Source organism: Haliotis cracherodii, unplaced genomic scaffold (genome assembly GCF_022045235.1).
Source record: "Haliotis cracherodii isolate W230 unplaced genomic scaffold, xgHalCrac1.p SCAF_4, whole genome shotgun sequence".
Lineage (NCBI taxonomy): Eukaryota > Metazoa > Mollusca > Gastropoda > Lepetellida > Haliotidae > Haliotis > Haliotis cracherodii.
In genome coordinates, this window is record NW_027266297.1 from 18,329,274 (window position 1) to 18,355,398 (window position 26,125).

Sequence of the window (26,125 nt, forward strand, 5' to 3'; positions counted from 1 at the left end):
ACATTTCACATCACACAAAATGAGAACCATCTTATTTCTGAACCAAATTAGAAAACAAATATTAACTTGTCATTAATTACAAGGGCTAGGGTCAGAGGTTTTTGATGCACTTATGTACTGAAAACAATGACCCTGCCTTAATGCTTGTCATATTCTGGATGACTCTAATGTTCTTGACCTTGTACATGTTTTTCATGACCCTCTCTGAAAAGACAAATACAAAAGCACTATATACTTTATTATATATTGTCTATTTTTTTATGAACTCCCAAAATGTGTATTTGTTTCATGACACACACCCACCTCCTAGAAACTGTCATATTTTTTGGTACCCTTCCCCACCCCCTCTGACCCACTCCTGCCCCATATCCCCTGCCCCATAAGTTACCGGATCCTCTGTCTGAATTCAATCTACAGCCTGACTGATTTAAAGAAATCAAAACCAAAATTAATTCAACACCCACTGTTATATATAATCAATTGTTCATTCAACCCACTTTGTTAAATGTTTTCCCCAGGAACACGTTTTAACAATGAATATCTTAATACAAGGTAAAAAAAAACAATTGCCATATTTTTATTAGACCAACACTTAAACAAAACATTTTTCAACCCTAAATTAATGTGGGACATAAAAATCTAAAGAACACATTAACACAAATACATTAAGTGGTAATGAGAATAACCACTCGTCTCCTGTTAATGTATCACAGACATCCCCATCCAATATGAATGATCCAACATACTTGTGTCACATCTACAAACCTATGCCACATTCACCTCACGAGAGTCCCACGAGACAGGTCCGGGCTTTACATCAAATAAACATCAACTATCATTATCATTGCAGTGGAAATGTCATAATATCACAAAATCCTCAGACTCTATTGTTGGAGATCGGACATTTCCCTGACGATCTACACGGTAATGGCGGATTCTGAGACGGCCTTGTTCCTGATAAGGCATATCATCAATGCCAAGGTCAGAGCTGCGACCATCGGAGAAGATGAAGAGCGGGTATAGGCCTTTCTGACGAGGCGGTATCACTATCTGAAACACAAACCTTCAATTAGTTGTTTGTTTGTTGTCTGTTTGCTTTTTAACACCCCACTCAGCTATATTCATATTACTATATTAGCTGATAATACTCTGCAAATAATAAACACGGGACCAGACAATCCAGTGATTGACATCATGAGCATCAATCAAAAAAATTGGGATACGATGACATGCATCCACCAAGTTAGTGAGCCTGACCACCCGATCCCATTAGTCACCTCTTACAACAAGCATTGTCGCCTTCTATGAGCATCATCCCGAGGCAAAAGAGTTAACTGACTTTAAAAGTCCAGTTTCCACCCTTGCCGAACTTGGCTGGAATTCCTGGGCTCGATCGTAGCGCCATCAGGGGCTATTACGAGTTATGTCCTTTCTATGCCTCTCCTATTGACCAATCAGATTCAACCTCTCGTATCACTTGCATTTGCTTCAAACAAAACGGTAGCGCCCAGTCAAGACAATCTGATCGATAATCAAGATCTATATTGTGATAAAACGAGTCTTACATCGCGAAGTGCATCAAATCACGTGAGCACCTTGATTAAAAACATGAAAAGATTTAGAAAATCTCTGTTGACAACGAGTTAGCGGTGCACATGCTTTGCAAATCCTGCAGTCGACCAAAATATGCATGACACTTTACGAACCGGATTTTGATTTCGGTGCCCGATTTTGATTGGACTATGCATAGACTCGTTAGTCCAGCCAAAATGTAACTAGATAATACCAGCTTAGTTCGGCAAGGGTGGAAACTGGACTTTCATAGTCAGTTAACTCACTTGCCTTCGGAGGATGTCTATGAGAAGCTTAAGACCTATTCTACCCAGATCATCTTCATGGTAGGGGTAGTTGTGAGTGAGTGAATGTCGTTTTACACGGCACCAATATTACATTTGTTTGTGTCAGTCATGTACCAGCTGTATGATGGCAGCTTGGAAATATTTGGATCTTGGACAGAACAAAAAACAGGAAGTAAAACAGTACTTTAATGTGTGACAGTGGCAAAAACACTTGATCCCATTACCTGGTGCAGTTTTACCACTGTATAAAAAAAATATTTAAAAAGTGTGTTATCTTTGTGTGTACATTCATCATGATCATGAGGAAAAAATACAAATTAAACAGAAAAAAAATGTTTAAATGTTACAAATTTAACAGAATAAACACAAGATCACGATGATAAACCTCTTTGTTCTTAATGTAGCATCAATCTGGATAACTTGTCAGCCATATCAGCATCTTAACTTGATAAGAAATAAACAACGATGACTCTTGCCTTTTTTCTGCTTTTCATGAATCAGTTGTAAGGCACCGTATAATGCACAGGATGTATCATGATGTATCTTACAACATGACGAAATGAATATCAAACTATTAACAATTATTCTACATAGTTGATCGTGTTTTCCCCACACTAACGCTAATAAAATCATTCTACCATAAGCTTAAATATGGGTCAATGGACATAGACGACACCACACTCAGTCCTCATTTTCACTACAGTTCAGTTGTACCATGACTGGAGTCCAATTGATTAAAAAACATATTTTTTAAAAATGTCAATTATTGTTTATTGTTTTTTCAATCCACATTATCACTTCCCACAACAGTTCAGCTAGACCAGAATCAATATCCCCAAAATGATTTTCGAAAAAATACATTAAAAATATTATTTTCAAGAAATTGTTTTTCTCACATGACATGCATGATTTGGTATCTTCAGCTTGAATGAAAATTCCCAGGAAAAGATTTCTAATAAAAAAATAATAATAATTGACATGATTGTTGTTAGATATATTATTAGAATCTACATAATAAATTAATAATCATAATAAAAAAACAGACGGATCCAGTTTATCATGAAACAGGTGAACCACATCTGGAGATAATTAAATCAATTACACATGTGATTTTAGTAACTAATTACTGGTAGATTGGTTCAGTTGAAATACAAACAAATAAGTGTAACTCAATATTTTTTTATTCTATTTTGCATGAAATTGATTGGATTGAAAAAATGCAAATCTGAAAAAAATGATAAACATGATCAAGTGGAGGATGTTTGGTATTCATAAGTTTTGTCGTAACAATGTTCCCAAGAAACTTACATACAATGCTTTCGATAAATTCTTATTCGTTAATCATTAATCAATTTACATTTTTGTAGGTGTATCATTTCAAATTCTAATCCATCAGAGATAGACATGTCATGGAATAATAAAACTTCAAACTATTATTACGCCATTTCTTGATGGATTTGGTAGCAATCAGTCAATATCTGTAAACCCAGTAGTATAACAGTCCCCCAAGTATGATGTAGAACATTACAAGATACCTTTTATTAACAATGCTTCAGAAGCGATAATGCCGATTTAACCCACAATCATCTCTTTGACAGTCGGTGGATATGTGAGATTAAGTGAAAGACATTTCTAAGTGTGTCTGTCATTGGTTGTCAATGAAGATGTACATAGCCCTCATAAACATGTCTGTTCTGGGCACTGACAATGAAGTATTAGGTTAACACAAAAAATGTTGGTTCTCAGGTACCGCTGCATCATAAAAAAGTCATGTTTTGTTTTCATTTTTTTCTTTTCTTAAATCAACTCCAACTCATGATCCTGGCTCTCTAAAAAGAACATGATCCAAAATAGCATGCAGTTACTTCCCCTTACATCCACCCTGGTTTACTGTGCATCACGTGTTATGATGATGGTGGTTGTAGGAGTTTATGTGCTTGTTTCGTCGTTTGCAAACTTGGCCAGTGAAAATTCACAAATTCACTGGTATTTATTTCCTGAGTTCTAAGCATTGTTTAATACTTAGAGACTAAAATTATGTGGGTAACTGTCTAAATATGACGGAATTTGCCATCAGCTGTATACTCAATTTCCCCTGACCTACGCGTAGTATATGATAGGAATGATAGGAAATGATAGGATAAGCAATGATAGGAAAACACTTTTATTTTGTTACATACTAGTTTGGACAACCCTCCACTCCACCCAGAAAAGTTGTTGCCTGAGAACAGATTTTTAATTTAATTTTCAACCTTAAAATTGTCATTTTCTGAAGCCTCATCATGATGCTACTGGCAGGTTTCAGTAATACTCAGAGGAATACTAAAACCTCCTATTTCCCTGATGCCATTCAGTGAATTATCACAATGACATCTGAGCCCAAATATCAAATCAAAATGATTAATGACAAGTGTCTTGATTAAATACTGAAGCCTCATCACTGGCCAAGCTGATAACAAGCACACTCGACTTGACCAAGATTGACATACTTACAACTGTCTCATTGGCAAGCTGTACATTGTCACTTTCAAAATGTCATGAGTTGTGTTGTCGTTTAACATGATTAACACCTAAAGGATAACCAGATTCCAGCGATATGACAGCTGACTGTAAATCATCCAGTCTGTACATACCAATCCTTTGATTGACACTATGAGCAATGCCCCAAGGTATGACGGCGGCCTGTGAATCATCGTCTGTTCATGACAATCGACAGATTGACATTACAAGCAACTTCAATGATGAAACATTATCATTTGTGTGAAACCCTATGTTTTATAATCAATTGAAGTGGGTATTGGTATACTGCAATAAGACAAACAAATTACATACATATACATAGACAGACTTTGGATCATATCCTGCAGAAAGAGTTATCATCCTGAAACCACTTTGGTAGTGTGGTCATTTGAGTGCCCTTTCACCTCAACCTTCCGGACACTGACCGATTGAGCCGGTTATAATATTGATTACAACATCTGTGAGTTACAAAAACTCAATCAACATTCATCTTCCGGAAACTTCTTTCACACCAGTGATATTGACTTTTTGATGTTTGCAGAATATTGCATTAACACTATATTTTGGGTTCAAGTCTTTAATCTTATTGACGAAACAGTGTGCACAAACACATCCAGGCTGGTCGGTCATGTTTTTAGCGCAAAGTTGTTGTTTTTGTGAAAATTGTGAATGTTAAGGTAGTTGGGAGTATTAAAAAAAACATTTTTTTATCAATCGTCTAGAGCATGTTTCAAAGACTTATTGCATACCAGAAAAACACCTTATTTGAACATCAAGATTTCTCACCAATGGATATCAATTGGTATCCACTGGTGCAGGCAACATGTACAATATGTACAATGGGTTGCTAACTGGGGGGGGGGGGGGGGTATGTTATAGTCTAGGTTGGGGAATGCTAATTCTGTGTGTTGCCAAGATGAGATTATTCAGACTGTGTCGCCCTTCTGTCCCTCAACCAACGTTGGCCTGGCATGACCATTTGCAACAAAATCACGTGAATGTATTGCCATGACCCACCAGTACACCAGATCTTTCCCCTACAGAGCAGTGAGCACATATGGTACAATATGGAGCCAAGTTTTCAACGTTACCCAATATGTCAAATGTGCAGCAGGAATTGCAGAACCCTCTTGTCCCGATCTGGAATGATATTCCACTGGCATGAATTGAACATTTAATTGCCTCAGCAAGACACAGATGTTTGCCTGCATTGAAGTACATGGTGGGCATTCACAGTGCTGACCTATCACAAGACAGTTTGGGGTTTCCATATGGATGTTCAAATTATGCCTTGGAGACAAGACAACACATCTTTAACGTAATGATTCTGGTTGCAATGCTTTCTCAATCTTCCAAATGTGTTTATGGCTCAAGCAGTTTTAGGTATTGAAGAATGTCAAAATAAATGTTCCTGAGCACCATCTTCCAGAAGCAAGGGTGTTAACTGACTATAAAAGTCCCGTTAGTCTCTGCATAGTCCAATCAAATCGCATAATGAAATCGACATGCTTCTCATAAACAACATTGCGATAGCCGTGCAGATTACGGTCATTTTGCAATGCATGTGTACCATCAACAGGGCGTCCTGGGGAGCGGGGGGGAAGTTGTCTATAACATACAACATTTGGTATTCAAAATTTGTTTTTTTCAGACCACCTGGGTACTGCCCTGTCATCAAGTATCGCCAACAGCCATCCAAGACATTTTTTCCTTGACACCATCAAGAGGTGGGCAGTGGAGTTCACAGGGGAAGAGAGGGCCTCGAAAATAAGAGCCAGGTAGGCCTTTAACTGACACCACTATGGAAAATGATGATACAATACTTGATGTGATTATGGATGATCGACAAAACTCACCACACGTCACATTGCCAATACACTCTGCATCTCTCAAGAGAGAGTTGAGATCATTCGGAGGAATGAACAGGGCATGTCCATAATGACTGCAAGCTGGGTTCCAAGACTCTCGATCAAAAACGCTCCAGGTTCATCATCTCTCATGAGAATTTACGTCATTTTGAAGCAGACCCTGCTAATTTGGTTGAGCGATTCATATTGATGGGTCTTGTGTTCACTACTATCAGCCAGGGATTAACAGTCAAAGCAGCAGAACCATATATCCTCTTCTGAAGAAGGCAAAGTCTGTTCCATCAGCTGGTAAAACTTCAGTTCTCTTGAATCCTATTAGCAAACTACATTCCAAAAGGCCGTACTACTAATATGACCCAGTACAATGCTTATCATCATTGAACACTCACTGAAGGTGTGTTGTTACACCAGGACAAAGCATGGGTGTACAAGTATGTTGTTGCATTGTGTAAATATTGATGATGTCACTTCTGCGGTGGAGGACTTTTTACACTACCAAGAGGAGGCATTCTACACCAAGTGAATGAGTAAGTGAGTGAGTGAGTGAGTATGGTTTTGCGCCCCTTTTAGCAATATTCCAGCAACATCACGACAGGGGACACTAGAAATGGGCTTCACACATTGTACCCACATTGGGAATCAAACCCGGGTCTTCAGCGTGACAAGCGAACGCTTTAACCACGAGGCTACCCGACCGCTCCAAATGAGTAAGTGAGTGAGCTGGATTTAATGCCTTGGTTCTCAAGCAATAGCTTTTGAAAATATCGCGCGGGCGGCTTTTTTCTTTTTTTTTTAGGTTGTGTACAAAAGAGTAAGAATCCAAATCCTTATATCACTGTGTATAAGGCAAGGGTGGGGGGTCGTTGAAGAGGTTTTTTTAAAGTTTTTTTCCCCAACACAAAACATATAACACTGGAAATACCATGTCAGCAAATTTGTGCTGAAGTACGCAAATTAATCATGTAATTACACTATCTGGTTGTAAAAAGAGTTCATAATATTTCTGGATTTAAATCTGTACCGGTAATCTATTTTATTAATTTTATTCAACATATCATTCAATATTGTTTCAATTCATTTCGGCGAAATCGTATGTGAAGTGATCAGAAGATCGCACAACTCACCGTTATTTACAGCAACCACGGTCATATTACCGCTATTGACGCCTTGAAACGAACTTTAGTGGATAGAGAAAGGATATATATATATCATTAATGCCATACACTGAATCGCTGAAAGTCATATTTGTTGTAGTTTGACTATTTTATGTGAACATAAAGTTTTTGCAAGCGTGGCCGCGGGAGCATTGACGGTGACTGGTCAATTTCTTTCATACGAAAACATATCCGGCAATAGCGTTCAGCTGAACCAAAGTGCTACGCTTATTGTTATTAATTTATTTCACATGTATATAGTTATGATAGTAAAGCTGCAGCTAACATTATATTGGAATAAATTATTCCTGATAAAATAATAGTTTCAGATACAATTCTTCCGCTACCTTTAAAGTTGTATTATTAGGTCATTTTTTACCGAATCACCGGTAGATTCCGAGAAACGTGTGTACAGCTGATAGCTACTTCCGGCGTAGTTTACGAGACAAGACATGAGGTAATCTTAATCTCTGCATATAAAACAATGCCAATCAGAACAGAAATTACAATTCAATCGGTAAATCATCATGTCTGGTGATGTTTTATCTCAAATTTCAATTTTGTATTGGCAAAGTTTAATTGTTATAAACTGTTTGTTTTCCTGAATTCGCTGAAGGGATACAAAGTAATTTTTTCTGCGGAAGACAAATACGTTTTTATTGCAAATGTAGGGACTTTGTATGTGATGTGCTTCATTCTGATTCGCTTTACAGACGGGGTATATAAATTAGCATTTCCCGCTTATTTTACGAGACAAATAGATCTACATATGTAATTGTAAATCTTAACCTCTGCGTATGGAACATTGTCCTGCATATAGTACACAAATACCATTGAATTTGTAAATCATTATGTCTGGGGATGTTTTATCACAAATTTAATGTTTTCATTAACCAAATTTGCAAACAGCAAAACAATCACACAAACTCCTATTGCCGCCCTGACCCAAACCATGAAAACACACAAGATGCGCAGTAAAGCAGAGCGCATAAAAAGAGAAGTAACTGCATGATAAGTTGGAAAATCGCATTGTTTTTAAGTATTGTAGCATTTCACTTTTGGGGTCGTGTGTTCAAAACGCGGAATATTTAAGGATTATTTTTTTTTAAAATGGAAATGAAAACGAAACGTGCAGCGGACTTTGTGATGATGCTGCGGTGCTTAGCCTAATGAAGGATTGTCAGAACTCCCTGCATATACATATCGTATTGGAGTAACAGATCTGTTATTAATTAAATTGAGTACAAAAATGAACATTGTTTCATTTCCACACCTCAGACTGGCAACAAGCACTGGGATTATTTCGCTGCTACACATCAACAGGGATCAAAGTGAAGAGCACATCTAACACCAATGATCAGGTCTAACTCTATACCAACCATAAACATGATAAACATCCACAAACATCCCAATACCAACAGATTACTTCACCCTTCGCTGCATTGCTAGAGTGGGATACTTACCCCACTGACTGATTGGACAAACTTGTCAAACTCTGCCTTAGTTCTGATGTAAAATCCCACAGTACAGCTTGGATCCATCTTTGTGAAAGACAATTTCCTTGGAGAGACACAATGGAAAGACTGAAAGAGAAAACACATATCAGCATCAGGAATCAAGCATCATTCTATGCATATAATATATGTTTTTAAGGGAAAATCTTAACACCTAGGGACAATATTCCGTTTCTAAGCAACTTGATGTGAAGCTCTATTTATTTTATTCTGAAAAGAGTTATTTCCCCTGAAATGTTGAAGGGCACTGTCTTAGGTGGTGTATCTTATAACTAGTGGTACTAATATAATGTTGGTTTCTGCTTAATATTAACCGCCTCCATTGTCTAGGGGAGGGAGTCTGTCCGGAGAGCGAAAGGTCAGTGCTTGGACCACCGGCCATATCATACCAAAAGACGACAAAAGATGGTACTTTTTGTTTACCTGCCTGGCGATCGGCATTAGGGGATAATGAGTGAGTGAGTTAATGCTTTACGTCACATCGGCAATATTTTCAGCCATATCATGACGAAAAATGTGACATTGTTAATACATACAGTTTTAACTCAATTAAAACATGTCATCGATGGACAGTAAAATTACTAGAATATCACAGTTTATCATTTAAAACTAGCATACAACTATAAAAAGATAGCACTATAAATTACGGTACAATAGAAAAATGGGCTATAGTTCGCCAGCAGCTGAAGGTAGATCACCATGCTAGGGTCCATTGGGACTTACAGTACTTTTGCTACCTGCATGGACCCCAGCCGGATTTACATCATCCCTTCAGGTGTTGGCGATTATTAACATATTTAGCCATATTAAAATAACATATATACTACGATTAAAGACTGTGGCAAGAACAAATCTACTTTGAATGACGTGGTCTTATATACATTAGGGGATAAAACAAGGACATGTTGGTTCAAAGTCAGTATGATGTGTCTGAGTGGGGTATCCATATTAAACTGCAGAATGGTATCTCAGTGGGCTAGCACTGTAAACCAGCACAAGCAGTCACACATACATCACTATTAAGTCCATTAATGTTGAACAAAATGTTATACCCAAATTCAACTACCTTCTGAACTAAGGATATGGTGGACGTGTTAGGTTTCAGAATGATGTCATCTACTCCCAGAAAGGTAAAGATACTTTAGATAGTACTGCAACAGTAAAATGACCCTGCTAGTCACTACTACCCTCCACCCACATCCCTCCCAGCACTCACCTGAACAGGGAAATCATGAGTGGTGGTATCCACAACGTCCTGGCAGTAATGAGGGTCAAGGTTGATGAGCTTGTCCTCCTGCCAGCCCACGAAGTACAGGGAGTGTTTCGGCTTGCCTCCGATGATGCCGATACAGTTATCATGGGTCAGAAGACTCTTGACACAGGGAATGTAAATTGGGTTGAGGCTCTCGCCACCCAGACGCATGGGGATGAAGATGATAGCTGCTCTCTTCCATTCTCCATCCTCTGCGGCAGCTTCTTCCTCTGCCTTCTCCTGTGCCTTCCCTTCTTCCTCCTCCTCGCAAGTGCTGAGCTGACTGTTGGACTTGGGGCGGGTGAGACAGAGGTCGAAGACGTCTTGTTTGTACACTGAAATAGAGAACAAATGTTTTTACTGGCATGAATCTCAGTTGATCATCACCTGGCTTTGTAGTAATTTAGACAATGATATTACAGCTGGCTGGTACAGTTAAGGTGTGACCATATCATCTCAACACTGTCAACTGATTTCATTGATAACAATGAACATTTACACCAATAAGAAAGTCCATAGCAACAACACTTGTACATCTAGGCTCACTTGCAGAAAGCCCATAGCAACAACACTTGTACATCTAGGCTCACTTGCAGAAAGCCCATAGCAACAACATTTGTACATCTAGGCTCACTTGCAGAAAGCCCATAGCAACAACACTTGTACATCTAGGCTCACTTGCAGAAAGCCCATAGCCACAACACTTGTACATCTAGGCTCACTTGCAGATAGCCCATGGTTTGTTTGTTTGTTTTATGCAATGACATGCATCAACCAAGTTAGCGAGCCTGACCACCTGATCCCATTAGTTGCCTCTTAAGACAAGTATGGGTTGCTGAAGGCCAATTCCAATCCGGTATCTTCACGGGAGAGAAGGCCCATGGTAGCAACACCTGTACATCTCGTCCCACTTCCAGAAAGCCCAGGGTAACAACACTTGCACATCTTCCCATAAAAGGCAACTATGCTTGTCGTAAGAGGCGACTAACGGGATCAAGTGGTCAGGCTCTGTGACCTAGTTTGATGCATGTAACCCAATTGTGTGAATCGATGCTCATGATGGCAATCACTTAATTGTCTGGTCCAAACTCAGTTATCTACAGACCGCCATCATATAGCTGGAATATTGCTGAGTGAGATGTTAAACAAAACATTTAGGTCCAATTATAGAAAAGCCATGGCAACAACACTTGTACATCTAGGCCACTTGCAGAAAGCCCATGGCAACAACACTTGTACATCTAGGTCACTTGAAGAAAGCCCATGTCAACAGCATTTGTACATCTAGGTCACTTGCAGAAAGCCCATAGCAACAACACTTGTACATCTAGGCTCACTTGCAGAAAGCCCATAGCAACAACACTTGTACATCTAGGTCACTTGAAGAAAGCCCATGGCAACAGCATTTGTACATCTAGGTCCAATTTCAGAAAGCCCATAGCAACAACACTTGTACATCTAGGTCACATGCAGAAAACTGAGCTGCAGCTATAATAAGTCTGCTAATGATTCTGGTATGCGAGTCACAATAGTCTCTCACAATTGTGCTACAATCACATAGGTCTTGTGCAATTGGTTAACACTACAGCTACCGGTATTTTAACTCTTCCATCAGATTCTGAAATATAACATTCACTGTCTGTGCCAAATGCTTTCGAATCTACTTCCCTGAACTTCCACGAACTTGGCATTATTTCAGTATATGTTAGTACCATGAATAAGCCAATCCTGCCAGTAGTGAAGACATTTTATCAGCTTCTGACTAGTGGCTTAAGTCACAGAATGTATTCATGATTCAATTTCTGACTGTTTACAAGCATATTTAATATAATTTGTAACATTTCACACGCTGAATCTAGAAACAGCAAAGTCAACTCATTCTTTCACCAATAAAAATCAACAATTAAAATTCTTTGTTTCAGCCATGGTAAGCTGTTAAAAATTATATCTTTGTGAACTTATAAATGACACCTGGGAATTCAACACCTTCAGCCAACAAATTCATGTTGAAAACACTGTAAGTATTAATATTCACCTGTCTGGCCCCTGCCCACATGAGGTGAATGATGTGTACAGTGTTCAAGGACCCGTTAAGATCCGGGGTAGAATAGGTCTTCAGCAACCCATGCTTGCCGTAAAAGGCGACTATGCTTGTCGTTAGAGGCGACTAACGGGATCGGGTGGTCAGGCTCGCTGACTTGGTTGATGCATGACATCGTATCTCAATTGCGTGGATCGATGCTCATAACGTCAATCACTGGATTGTCTGGTCCAGACTCGATTATTTACAGACCGCCGTCATATAGCTGGAATATTGCTGAGTGTGGCGTTATACAACAAACAAACAAAAACAAAACAGTGTTCAAGAGTGGCCTACCTGTACAGTCCTGTGCCACATATATACACACATCATTGAGGACTGGCAGGCTGCTATTGGCCTTGATCAGGGCATCTCTGTAATAGAAGAAATAGCAGTTACACATTGATGAATATGGTAAATAACTCTCTAGGGGGGACAACCTTTAATATGTTAACTATTTTTATTCTTTGTTTTCACCATATGTATTAAAAAAAAAAACTTTTGTTGGCTTATTTGTTTGTTTGTTGTTTACTCAGCAATATTTCAGTTATATGATAGTGGTCTGAAATAATTCAGTCTAAACCAGACAATCCAGTGATTGACATCACGAGCATCAACGTACAGAATTGGGATACAATGAAGTGCAACAACCAAGGTTTTCATGGTTATTGGCTCTCAACCATGGCTTGTTTTAGAACAAGCAAGCACTGGCAAGCAATGGTGGCATCTTTTAATTGTAAACGATTGATAACTGGGAAATTAGAGGAGGTAAGAATTTGGGTTTCTTCTTTTTCACCTTAAACATTATCAACATTATCAAGGAGACACAACCTTCCCTGACTACTGATGTGTACCTTTTTCAATAACCACGACTGATCAACAGCAGAAACAGATAGGGTAGCTCCAAATACTGAAGATGTAGCATGTGTTAATAATAATGTGTTTTATCTAACCTTATACATGAGGATCAGATTCCCATTCTATTGTACCCCACTAGCATGTAAGGTAAATTTCTTTTGTTTCTCACTCGAATTGCCGAACTGTTCACATTACATTTGCAACATCCCAACCACATTTTTGTACCTCAAATTACTGATGTAAGATGCCATTCTCGGGATATTTACGATAGTTTCCGAATGAAATAGATCAAGGGGGAAATGTAAGTTTGTTTTCTGTAGTCTGCTAAGTGGATTAATGTCTAACTGTGGTATTCTTACTGATTCGGACCAAAGCATGCATGATAAGACACACCGTATTCGACGTAATAAGAGCCCACGGTGATATTTGCTAATATATTGGCTAATTAACAATCCCAATGAGCACCCCTTCCAATTGATCAATGAACACAAGACTTATTTATTCGTGTATAATACGCACTCATGAGTTATATGCACCCTTAATTATGGGCAATTATATTCTGGAAAATTATATCTGTCGTGTATAGTACTCACAAAATTTTCTTTCGTTTCATTTAAGGCTGTCAGCATAAACCACAAAATTTATGATCTTTCAACTCAGGTTATTTTTCACCAAAATAATATTTTAATAAGAACCCCTATTTCTAATTTTGAGAGCGCCCTGGGCGCCTAATACGTCAAATACGGTACCTGCAACATAATTAGGTGTGCGGTGAGATAAAACCATTGTCCACCAGTCCCTCAGATGACATGGGTGGAGACTCGTGGACAGTTTACAGGCCATGGTAACTACTGTGATAGGATGACTGAGCAGCCCGTCCTCACCTGAGTATGAGAGCCACCGATGATGGACCATACCAGTCTCCGGGGGACTTTCCCAGCCTCTGTCCGGCATCCACCAGCTTGTGTATGGAGAACGGAATCTGGTCCGACATCTGATCGGAAAACCAGCGGATAATCTCCTTGTAAAATGCCTTCTGCTGAGGTCTTGGCTCATGATACACTCGCCAGTCTGTAAAGTCAGAGATTGTGTGTTGGAATTATGGCGTGCAGGGTTGTTAGTACGGTGGACAGTTTTTTTCCTTTTCAAGTGACATGTCTATAAAATACGTCATTATAAAAGTCTCAGGATTAGAAATAATTCCAGATAGTTAATGATTATTTTCACTGATTAAAATCAAACTGATCAAAAAAAAGCTGTTGAGGGCGAGATCAATTTTTTAGATATGTTAGATGAATCCCTTGAAGGCATTTTTTTCAATTCCTATACTTGTATAGTGTCTATACCTACATTGTTACATACCCAACTGAGGGCCAACTCTTCATGTTTGCAGTAAACAAGGTGAGCTGGTGCAATCTATCAATAAGTTCACAAACAATTTCACCGAGATAATGATGTTAATATTATTAAATGAAATTTGGCATAAAATTGATCAAATATGTTAAAACTAGAACAGCCAGATACACATATGAAAACTTTTTTTCACCGGATATTTTAATAACAGTACTAGTTTGCTTCCTTCAGGAAATGTTGACATGTCTTTATGTCTTATGTTATTATGCCTTTACTTTGGAGAGAAAACATCTGCACACACATACCCCACCCTCTACACAGCTGTTTCAATTGGAAAAAGGTGTACACAATACACACGAATATGTTCAGATGTTTTATGTGATAAACAGTAAATGTGACATGGCAAGTAAAGAGTTGAGGCAGAATAATTGACAGTCACGGAATAAAGTGATTTGGGATCACTTGTTTGAACCAATGGCCCATACTTTTCAAAAATGGCCAATTAAAATAATTTTCAATGAGCCAAAGCAGATTCCCTTCCCAATCACTGCAGCAGATTGACAGATACTGACAGAGTATGCCATGGCAGTATACAGGGAAATGTCAAGGCTAAAGATCCAACCCATGAAGATCCGAGGTGGAATAGGTCTTCAGCAACCCATGCCTGCAATAAAAGGCGACTATGCTTGTCGTAAGAGGCGACTAACAGGATCCAGTGGTCGGGCTCATTGACTTGGTTGATGAATGTCAAAAGCGTGGATCGATGCTCATGACGTCAGTGACTGGATTGTCAGGGCCAGACTTAATTATTTACAGACCCCTGTCATATAGCTGGAATATTGCTGAGTGCGGTGTTAAACAACAAACAAGTAAACAAACAAACAAACAGCTGAAGATCCAGGTGTCGGCAAACTGTACCTACCCCTGCCCAGGAAATGTGAGACTAAAGCTTGAGCCAACATCATCTGTCCACTCCGCAGCATGCATCCCCAACCACAGTCTGTCGTCATCTTGGTGCCAGGCAAGGGAGAGAACTCTCGTCTGTAGGTGAACCACATCCGACTGGAAAAGTCTTGGTGGAACTCTTCAATGTTGGAGACTTTGATATTAGTTCTCTGATTCTGCTCGCCATCCTCCTCTGAAGCAGTCAGTGTTGAAGGGATACGATTTAATGAACATGTCACTTTAAAACAACTTTAAAGCTGGGTCATATCACCAGAAGAACAAATCAAGCAGTGAGTCTGTCAAGTAACGTCTTATTCAACACCGTTTTAAACAGAATTTCAGTTATATCATGGAATTCCATGAAATATTGGAGAGCAACAGCAACATAGACATTTGCCTCTTTATGAAAACAGACATGATAACTTATGAAATTTCCACATAATATAAATCCAATTTGAAGCATAGGCTACATTACACGTAAGCCATGCAAGACGTACCACTGCTGCCTGCTCCCTCCCCTCTGCGGTGATAGCACTTGCCCAGCAGGAAGATAGGACTGTCACACTTGAAGTTTGTCTTGGTCTTCAGGGTCCAGCCTACAGGGACAGATCAGAACCAGGATGCAGTATTGGAAATTAAGCAAGAAGGTCAAGGGGTCCTCTTGATAATCCTTATGTTAAAAATTAATGATTTGGGGAATCCTTAAATGTAAACACTATAGAAACAACCTGAAAAGCACCAGGGGCCTTGCATAATTTCAAACAGTGATAATGACATATTCAAATTACTAAGGATCAAGATCTAAAACCACATTGTGATGTGCATGAATAGCCATGATCATGAAGTGCATCTACAACCAAGATAGCGAAGTGCATCTACAAACATGATGTGCATCTACAACCAAGATGTGCATCTACAACCAAGATCGTGAACTGCATCTACAACCAAGATCGTGAACTGCATCTACAACAAGGATTGTGAACTGCATCTACAACCAAGATCGTGAACTGCATCTACAACAAAGATCGTGAACTGCATCTACAACCACGATGTGCATCTACAACAAAGATTGTGATGTGCATCTACCAAAGAAATCGTGATGTGCATCTTTAAAAATTATCACAATGTGCATATACCATGTATACAACCAAACATGATCTGCATCTATGACCATCTTCGTGATATGCATCTATAACCATGATCAAGATGTGCATCCATAACCATGATAACTACAATGTGCATCAAAAATCATGATGAACATCTACAATCATCATCGTGATGTGCACTTTGTAAGATAATAACTTATTATTTTTTTAATAATAACATTGATTATGTTGATGTTTGCTGAGTGAGTGATATTTCAAGGGGTCTTTATGATGTTGATATCCCTCTATAAAATTGTTTACAAAACAGTCTCTGACAATATAAAATAAATAAATATAACTCTTTAATTTTTAAACTGAATCTCTTGCACTTAAACATTTCAGGTTTGGTTTAACATGTCAACTTTATGTAGTCATAATACCACAAGAACATGTAAAAGTGAGAATTAACCATTTCAAAAATTTTTTCATTATAGTATTCATATTTTGTTTGTTTGAATTGCATGTTAAATGTTTGGGCAGCATTCAAGTCCACAATTCAATAGAAAAACTTGAAAATAATGAAAATGAGTGTATTGATTGATCAGAAAAAGACTAAATCTGCTTTTTTTAATGCAATTCTGCAATAACTTACATAGCATGATTGCGGAATCGCAGAAATCCTCTGGGACTGACAAAAGCATATTCAATATAATTCATTTTGGAAGTAGATGTTGAACATGTAGAACAAAAGTATCGATATAATGAAGAAGAATAAATGAGCATGGTTCTTGAGTATTGCTGTACAACATTCACCGACACATGCCAGGAAGCAGATACACATGATCATGTAGCAATTTGCAAAAATACTTTTCTGGCAAAATGCCATATAATTTTAAGGACCTCAGTCATCATGGTCACAGGAAGTGCTTTGGCATATATGTGTCATGCATATGATGTGTATTTAAAAAGAGGTTTCAAGGAATATATGATCATATAATGATCATGATGATAGGCTTCACAACTTATGCAAGATTTGTGTGTGAAAAAATAACCTTGACAAACCATGATATCAGGACAAGACTTCGGTTTTTCATAGATCAGATTATTCCCATTTTCTTTATGTTGTTTGTGTGTTGGTTGTTTAACACTGCACGAAGCAATCACTATGCTTGTTGTAAGAGGCAACTAACGGTATCAGGTGGGTAACTTGGTTGATGCATGTCAATATTGTCATCGATCACAAGTGTGTGGATCAACGCTCATGATGATCACTGGATTGTCTGGTCCAGACTCCATTATTCACAGACCGCGATCATAAAGCTGGAATATTGCTGAGTGCAGCATTAAACATGATAAACAACAAACACGTGACAAACAACAATATTCCAGCGGCATGATGGCTGTCTGTAAATAGTCATGTCTAGGCCACACAATCCAGTGATTGACACAATGAGCATCAATCAACACATTTGGGAATGTGGACCTACATTCTTCCCCGGAATCCCTATGGGTTAGATTGTTCAGACACAAGTTGGGTTTCAGTTACTTTCCTATATTTTTTTTATCATTGCTTCATCATGTTCATTTTGTCCATACCAATGAAAATGATGATGAAAGTGAAACAAACAATCACAATAACATGCAATAGTTTTGTCAATTCAATACAATAAATTAAATTTGCAAGGGTTAGATACAAATGTTCCATCTAATCCACACATCAATTCAGAATAACGCTTTACGTAACATCAATACATTTTAGAGGAGCATACTTGATCTTACGGCATGTACCAAACTTTGCATGTTTTGTGTTCACAAGCATTGAACGAATGCTTGTGTCAAACCAAGAGCAAGGTTACTGATGTAACCCTATTACATAACATTAGCTAATGACTTCCAAAGTTCTCACTGGAACGTGTCAAACAAGTCCAAGAGTTTAATATCTAATTTGAGAACATGACCATTTTGTTGAAAGTATTTCAAATTTACAATTCCCAGCCTGCTTACCAAATGAACATGCACACTGAGTGACTTGGGTTTTACGTTGCTTTTAGCAACAATCTCATTAAAATCAGATCTTAGTTCTTGCTATCGCTAAACAAAGTTCTGAGGACATCCCAATACGGGTCATGTCAGAACGACCTTTCATACGACCAATCAAAGCGTCGCTTACCAGATCATTTAAGTGACAGTCGGAATGTGTTTTCTAATCATGCAACCTCAAAATATTAACACAGGGTATTCCGAACGATGGTTACGGCCTGTACGACTGATTCCATCAAAATTATTGTCTATCTCTCGCTTCCGTGGGATAAACATTTGAATGGAGGAGGCGTTGCACAGTATGTGGGAAGCTCTGCTATACAATCTCAACCATATATTAAACATTCCGGAATGTTCGTTTGTTCAGTTTTCAAAAGTTTTAATCGAAAACTGTGTCAACATATTTTTCAAGTGTAGTCTGAAATAGAAGTTGCCAGGTTTGAAACGAGTGCTGTAAAGCTCTAGAAAGCTGCTTTCTAAACGGCTGATGTCGACTTCTTTTAGTCATTTCAGTGGTCAGTCAAAGTTTGCGAAAGGTCGTTCTGACGAGACACGTAATGAGATGTCCTCAGATCTTTGTTTAGCGACAGCCAGAACTTAGATCTGATTATAATGAGATCGCTTTTAGCAATATTCCAGCAATATTGTTATGTGAAACCAGAAATGAGCTTCACACATTGTACCCAATTTGGTAATCTCACCCAGGCCTTTGGCATGACGAGTGAACACTTTAACCATTACGCCTGGCATGAGGCAATTGAAATATAATAACTTCATACCATCATGCAAACTGTTGGAACTAATCATAGAAACTGATGCATACCATATTTCACATTATTCCAAGCCGACAAAAACCTTGTCTTTAATTTTTCTCCTTCTCTGTCCAACTGATCCACCAAATTTTCAGATCCAAACTCCCCACCACTGCTTCCTCTTCGTCCTTGTTGGTGACCATGGATATTACTAGAAACATTGGTTTGTTGAGCATTAGTTATATTAGTGTGTGGTAAGCCTAAACGTGACTGGGCAGAGATGCCAAAATGGGTGACATTTCTTGCTTCATAAGCGCTCGTGCTCAAAGCATGAGGTCTGTATTGTTGGATATTTGGTGACTGTGATCTTGACTGTGTGATATTATTGAACCATGATGCCATCCCTCTAGAATTGGATGTGTCAGGTTGCACATAGTTGGTCCGAGGGTGGTTAGAATACCTCATTTGACTCTGTGTATTTCGATTTATGTGAACTGGTTGACCTCCACTCCCTGGCCTATCTAAATGTCTTCGGGTAATGGGGCCAGCACCATCAGCTACGTCACAATTAATGCTAGCAGCATCAGTGTTAACCGATGAAACCCTTTCCGTGTGGTGTTTAAACTGTTTATGAGGTTCAACATTCACAACATGAGGGGCTCGGCCACTTCCTGAAAGCCGGTTTTCGTCCGTTGCGCCTGACGTTTCTAGTGATGAGGACAAATTCAGGGCATCTGTCCATGAATCGAGTGAAGCTACGTCGTCTGATATTCTCCGATGTTGTTGACCATGCATGGCAAATCTTTGACCAGTATCAGTCGGGACCGGTCTCTCATAAGCCGTCATCGTAATTCGTCAACACCCAAATCAAAACACTTGGGGGCCATATTGTATCACATGACACGGTTAAATGTACAAAAGGCGAACTGAAAAGAACGAAACGTAATAAATTGCGTTGTAACCGCAATAATAGAAAAACGAATCAAGAATGAACACCAATAAACACTAACAAATGCAGTTTGAGAAATACATTGAGAATTCATATTCCTTTATTAATCAATTGTGTCCTCTCTAATTGTAATAGTTTACAGTTCAAGCTCGTCAACACCTTTTTTATAGCATTGCCTTTTTCCAAGGCCTTCAAGTCTCAGGAATGAAGAAAGATATGCATTCTGATAGTGATACATTTGGCAGTTACAATCGGATTCAAATAACTTATATTATCATGATTTGACCGATTCCTGGCATTCTAATACAGACGTTTGTTATTGTATTGGTCGTGTGACACTGTGGCATAAAAAATAGCTTGAATTATTACATCATGTAATCGACATTGTTGAGGTGCAGATATTAGCAAATTCATTAAGCCTTGCATTTTGTTTTCTAACTTAACTTCTACTGTCAATTAAAGAAATAATATATACGTTGCTGATATCAGGGAGTAGATCCCCTCTTGAATTTAACTTTCAATAACCCGCCGGTTAAAATGTTTTGTAAGATGCTTTCTGGGGTAGTGATTGAATGAACTTCCTTAAAGGGGCGCCCCGTGTGATATTGTGTAAGATGTGTTCTGGGGTAGTGATTGAATGGGTTTCATTAAAGAGGCGCCCCAGTGATCAGTGTACTCCGTGTTCAACTGCTCGCCAGTACACAGACCCGTGTTTGGATGCGAGACAAGTCAGCATGTTTGATAAAAAAACCTAGTTGGTATACGATCTCAGAGTATTATTATCATGATGTCACATTTGCAACAGGCTGACATAATGATAATGCCCTTTAAGATTCCCTAGGCTTAGAGAATGTTTATAAAGAAAAAGAGGAGTGTCAAGCAAATTATTCAAATAATGGGGGAGGGGGAGGGGGGGGGGGGGGGTGATGGCCTAGGCCTATTTCAGTCACAGTGAAGATGATCGGCACACAGGAACTCGATGATAGTGTGTATAGAAAAATCACACTCTTCAATACATTGTTTTCATAGTTTGTGATTGTTTTCTATGCGAATATATTATGCTACACACACTATCAGCAAGTTCCTGTGGCTCGGTAGTCTGGTCTCGGTCGTGTTGTGATTAGTGTCATGTCTGTTCGTTGTTTAAATAACGCCGCACTCAGCAATATTCCAGCTGTGGGACTTCGGTGTTTGATCAGACAATCCAGTGATTAATATCATAAGCATCGATCTACGCAACTGGGATACGATGACATGCATCAACCAAGTCCGTGAGTCTGACTACCCGATCCCGTTAGTCGCCTCTTACAAGCATGGGTTGCTGAAGACCATTTTTAAATATAATTGAGATTTGGTATCTTCGTAATTAAGAAATTATTAACTTGTAGGTACATATACATTGTAAATATATGTGAGTTAAAAACTTTAAAAAAACTCACACAGGAGTGGCATTTTACGTAAACCAAGTTCCCTTTAAATTAACTGAGTACATTAATATTGAGAAACGTCGGAATTCACACAGAGTACGAATTACAATCTCTTGACCCTCGATAAAAAAATAACTTTTGAAACAATACACTGTGACTATATACACGCTGCAATGAAACGGTCGGTCTTGTCATGCTGTGTCACAGTGATTAGTCACGGACTTGTGACATTGAAACGGAACGGTGACTAATTTGGTATTTTAAGACGCTTCAAATACATAGTATACAGCAATGAGCATTATTACACGAACAGGTCGTAAACCTGTTTACATGTGACGTCATGCATGTTGACGTCTTCAGTTCAATTTATTCCAGATAGTGAAGGAATTTCGACGTTTGCCTTTCCATGCTGATAAGCAATCTTTGCTGAAACTATTTCACTTGTGAGAGTTACCGCCCTTTGACCGTACTGCTTGCTGGAACACCTGCTTTATGATCAATGCGTTCGGCAGCTGCATTAGACGTAACTTAGTATTTTTGGGCTGTAATGATTGCCGCGCTAATTGCTGTGTGTTAGAAAAGATGTTTTTCATGTGTTTTTGTCGACATGATTTATACTCATGTACGTAGGTATGTGGTACCAGTACATTTTAATTATAGAATTGAAGTAAGACGAATTATATGGATGAACAACTTCTTTATTACAAAGAACTCGTCTTACTTCATCACTCCAACTTCTAAATGGCACTCAAAGAAATTATAGAATTGATTCAATCCTAGTATATGCTTTGGATAAATTTTAGCAACCAATTTTGATAGTTTTTTAAGATATATGAACTTATGTTGTGTTTTGAAAAATAACATTTTTGAGTGAGATGTACATACATGGAAACGCAGACATTTCATAGGAATCGGGTCAGCGGGTCAGTTCTCTTTAAATATATACCTTTATCCCAGGAATGCAATACGTGTGTGCCATTCTAACTATCACCCCTCTCTATATAACAGAATATTAGAGTAGAAGTCTGATAGTAAAAATGACATGCAATTTTATTAATTTTATCAGAAATTCAGATCTCTGCGATCAAATTAATATGCAGGATGAATTATTGTTTATAATCTACTAGAATATTTCATGTATCAAATTTTGAGAATTTCTTTACGGTTTGTTTTAAACTTTGAATCAAACATAAAATTATGCAAATCAATGTCATGCTTGTCTGTCGTGGATAAAATATTTTTAAACAGGAAAAATTGAATCACATTAGCAGAGCCTTATGAATCATTTGAATGAATTAACAGAAATATTCTCTCAACAAGTTTAATAATATAGTTGATATTTAATGAGTGGAAATGAATAATAATAGTACTTTGAATGACCTAATTCGGATTCAAATATTCATATCACGATGTCCCCATCTAGGCATACAAGTAGTTCCGAACGTATCAAAATTTCATGACATCGATAACAATGAAAACAAACAACTTCAAAAACTGACTCAAGTTTCAACAGTTTCACATATGTGAATAGCGAGTAACTTCCACGTGCTCCTCTTGCAAAATGAGTTGGCAATACTTCCACTTGGGTGTTTCAAGTGATTACCTGGGAGAGCAGTAATAAAATAAACCACACGAGTAATCCTGGCATAGCTAAATCGAAATATGGAGAAATTCGCCTTTCTTTGACGTGTAAGGACACCCCTTTCTTAAAATAATTAATGTAATCAATTTATTTAATATAAAATTTACAATTACTGATACCATAAAATAAAATTCCTGTGACGTCTGACATGCTACCCGGTTAACACCCTCAATGGGATTATGTTGCAACGCATGATAAATATGGCTCATCATTTGTCATATTTTAAAACGCTCTGCACATTTTGACAGGCTCAAGTGTTAAAATCAGCTTTGATTAACAGTTACCGTGGTGTCATATTCTCGCATTGATGACATATGTATATGTTATTTCCGATTCCATCGTTATGGTGGAAATACGATAGGGCTTAGGAACGAGACACTGTTATATATTTCCATTACGTCGGGATGTAGAGGTGTGCTGTACTTTCCTCCCGGATTAATTTCATTTCAAACTGCCGAATGAAGAGTGGAGTTGGTGTTGGTCAATCTTTTTCACACCCAGATTACTATAGAAGGAATGACAAGGCGATATCACTGACATACCAGGCGCCAAAGCCACATTTTTAAGGCAATAGTATATATATAGCTGTGTCATTTAAGATAAGATTTATTTCCAAATTATAAGAATATAATGATTCATTATTTCTAACTGAAAACATAGAGAATTAAAATAAAACATTCTTGTAATTAAAAACAAGGTTCCACCACTATAATGTTCAAGTATTGCTGTGTTGAAAGCAGCCATTGGTTCACCATGAGTTACTTCCCTTTGATTGTATTGCGAACGCTGATACGATTGACAACTAAGCGACTGAGCCCGATAGATCGATATAACCCACAGAATAGGCAGTGTGTATGAGATGCGTCTCTATCGGCGACACACAATAATAAATATGAATAGAAAAAAAATTTGATTCCTCTAGTAAGGACAGAGTTTGAGAACGCTCTTGTCTGCGCTTTAAACAACTTTAATAAAAGTGATTACATTTCCTATTGCCAATGAGAATCTACACCTACCTGCTCCCTAAATAAACCAGGCTATTTTGAAGTGTGAGATTATGAACAGTAGGACTGCTACAGAAAGCTTTTGAATACAAGATTTAACATATTTCGTGTAACATGAAAATGCCCCATCAGTGCGTTTGATAAGGATTTGTATTTTCTTTTAAAAGTGCACGTGTTTAATTTATTTATGTAACCTCACAGGCGTGTTTTGCCGAGACGTAATGTTGATAGTCGGGTGTTATCTGTGTAAATATTCACAGTTAAGTATGATGGCATATTCACCAGCTGTCGATCAGATCTGGAAACTTTTACTGACACAAAACTCGCATTCTCGAAGGAGTTTTAAACGTTCTATACCCTTAAATATGATGGTTGAGTTTCAACTGACGCCATGTCTGAACATTGCTCTCACTTTGTTTTATCCTGTAGTGTAAAACTATTATTTTTCATCAAGGTAGCCTCGTCGTGAATAGATGCAATTTTGCTGATGCGGCGTTTAGCAATAATCACCCACTCACAATAATGTTTTAGGCTATGATTAGGCTATAATGAATATTCTATTAGATTTTCGTCCCCACCCGCATCGCTACCCCGTCTCACATATTTATATTTAAGTACCTACATTATGCATAAAAGGAAAATCGCTACATATGTTTGCTTCTGTAGGTACTTGAGTAAATACACCATGCTTTGGACGGATTGTTTAAAAATATAAAATATAAAAAACTTAAATGCCTATCCCTTCACACATTTTTTTTCCAAATAGCCAGATGGATATCTAATAATTACTAATTGTTGTTTAATGTTGGTAGTTCTAATTCTAGGTCTAATTTCAACTTGCACACTTTGTAATCCTGATATATTTGAACACCGGGTCCACTATCAACAAGATGCCGTCGTATACTACTAAAAAAATGAAGGTCCACCCGATTCTTTCATATCACTATAGTTAATCTGTCATGTCAAGAAAGAATCGGGTGGTCCTCAACTTTTGAGTTGTTTATAACACAAGCATTTGTGACTGCCGAGAAACACAAGTCTGTCATCATCGCAGAAATAATAGTTTATAGTGTATGTCTTATACATATTGAAAGAGTATGAGGCAGAGACATGAGGTAGTGGTGTGGGGAACAATCTCTCTCTCTCTCTCTCTCTCTCTCTCTCTCTCTCTCTCTCTCTCTCTCTCTCTCTCTCTCTCTCTCTCTCTCTCTCTCTCTCTCTCTCTCTCTGAATCCTCGACCCACAGAAGATTCGGGGTGGTTTATATTTGCACGAGATACATATTTATTTTGTAAATCGTAATAGTCACTTTAATTTTGCCGATGTCCCCAGGGGTATCAGGGTGTCCAAGGTTAATAAGACCATGACAGACTCAACTGTTGTAAGGTTGTAAGTGTGTACTAGTAAACGTTTCTTTTCGATCAATTTAATCATTCAACATTTTGAAATAATTAGAATTAACAAGATTCGTAATTTTAACATAATATACTGAAACGCAAAAGAAACGTCACCCAACATTGCATGAAAAGTTGTCATTATCTTGGACATTTTTGTCATAGTTTCTAAAATTTAACATGACCTTGTCCGGAAAAATGAAATTTGATGATAAGAAAATACAACCGATCACCCAAACGCATCGTGGCAACGGCCATGGAAACCTGATGCACGTGAGTTCCGAGCAAATTGAAATGCACATGCGTTCCCCCATTTCTTGCCCTATAAAATTCACCCAGATCGGATAACATTCATTCGTTATTGAATTGCTACCACATGCCAAGATTGACAAGAAATCAGCGACACCAAGCCCTTGGAAGATTGCAAGC

The 26,125-nt window shown here is 38.1% G+C and overlaps 1 protein-coding gene across 1 annotated transcript; it reads right to left on the bottom strand.

Moving 5' to 3' along the window:
* Nucleotides 1-383: 383 nt before the first annotated feature.
* Nucleotides 384-20,171, bottom strand: LOC139478981 (cysteine protease ATG4D-like). The gene is made up of 8 exons (XM_071261703.1): nucleotides 19,352-20,171; nucleotides 15,901-15,999; nucleotides 15,381-15,596; nucleotides 13,990-14,176; nucleotides 12,545-12,621; nucleotides 10,132-10,502; nucleotides 8,865-8,984; nucleotides 384-1,050 (listed from the first exon to the last, which is right to left on the bottom strand). Exons 1-8 carry the CDS (start codon nucleotides 20,124-20,126, stop codon nucleotides 859-861), a joined length of 2,037 nt encoding a protein of 678 aa, XP_071117804.1. The 5' UTR covers nucleotides 20,127-20,171; the 3' UTR covers nucleotides 384-858.
* Nucleotides 20,172-26,125: the final 5,954 nt, after the last annotated feature.

Bases quoted from the DNA above. Each gene is read 5' to 3' on its own strand.
- LOC139478981 (XM_071261703.1), bottom strand. From the start codon at position 20,126: ATGACGGCTTATGAGAGACCGGTCCCGACTGATACTGGTCAAAGATTT. The intron at 16,000-19,351 runs GTATGCATCAGT...CTGTCCCTGTAG, and splicing joins TTGGAATAATGTGAAATATG to GCTGGACCCTGAAGACCAAG. The intron at 1,051-8,864 runs GTAAGTATCCCA...TTTGTGTTTCAG, and splicing joins TTGTCCAATCAGTCAGTGGG to ATAGTGATACCGCCTCGTCA.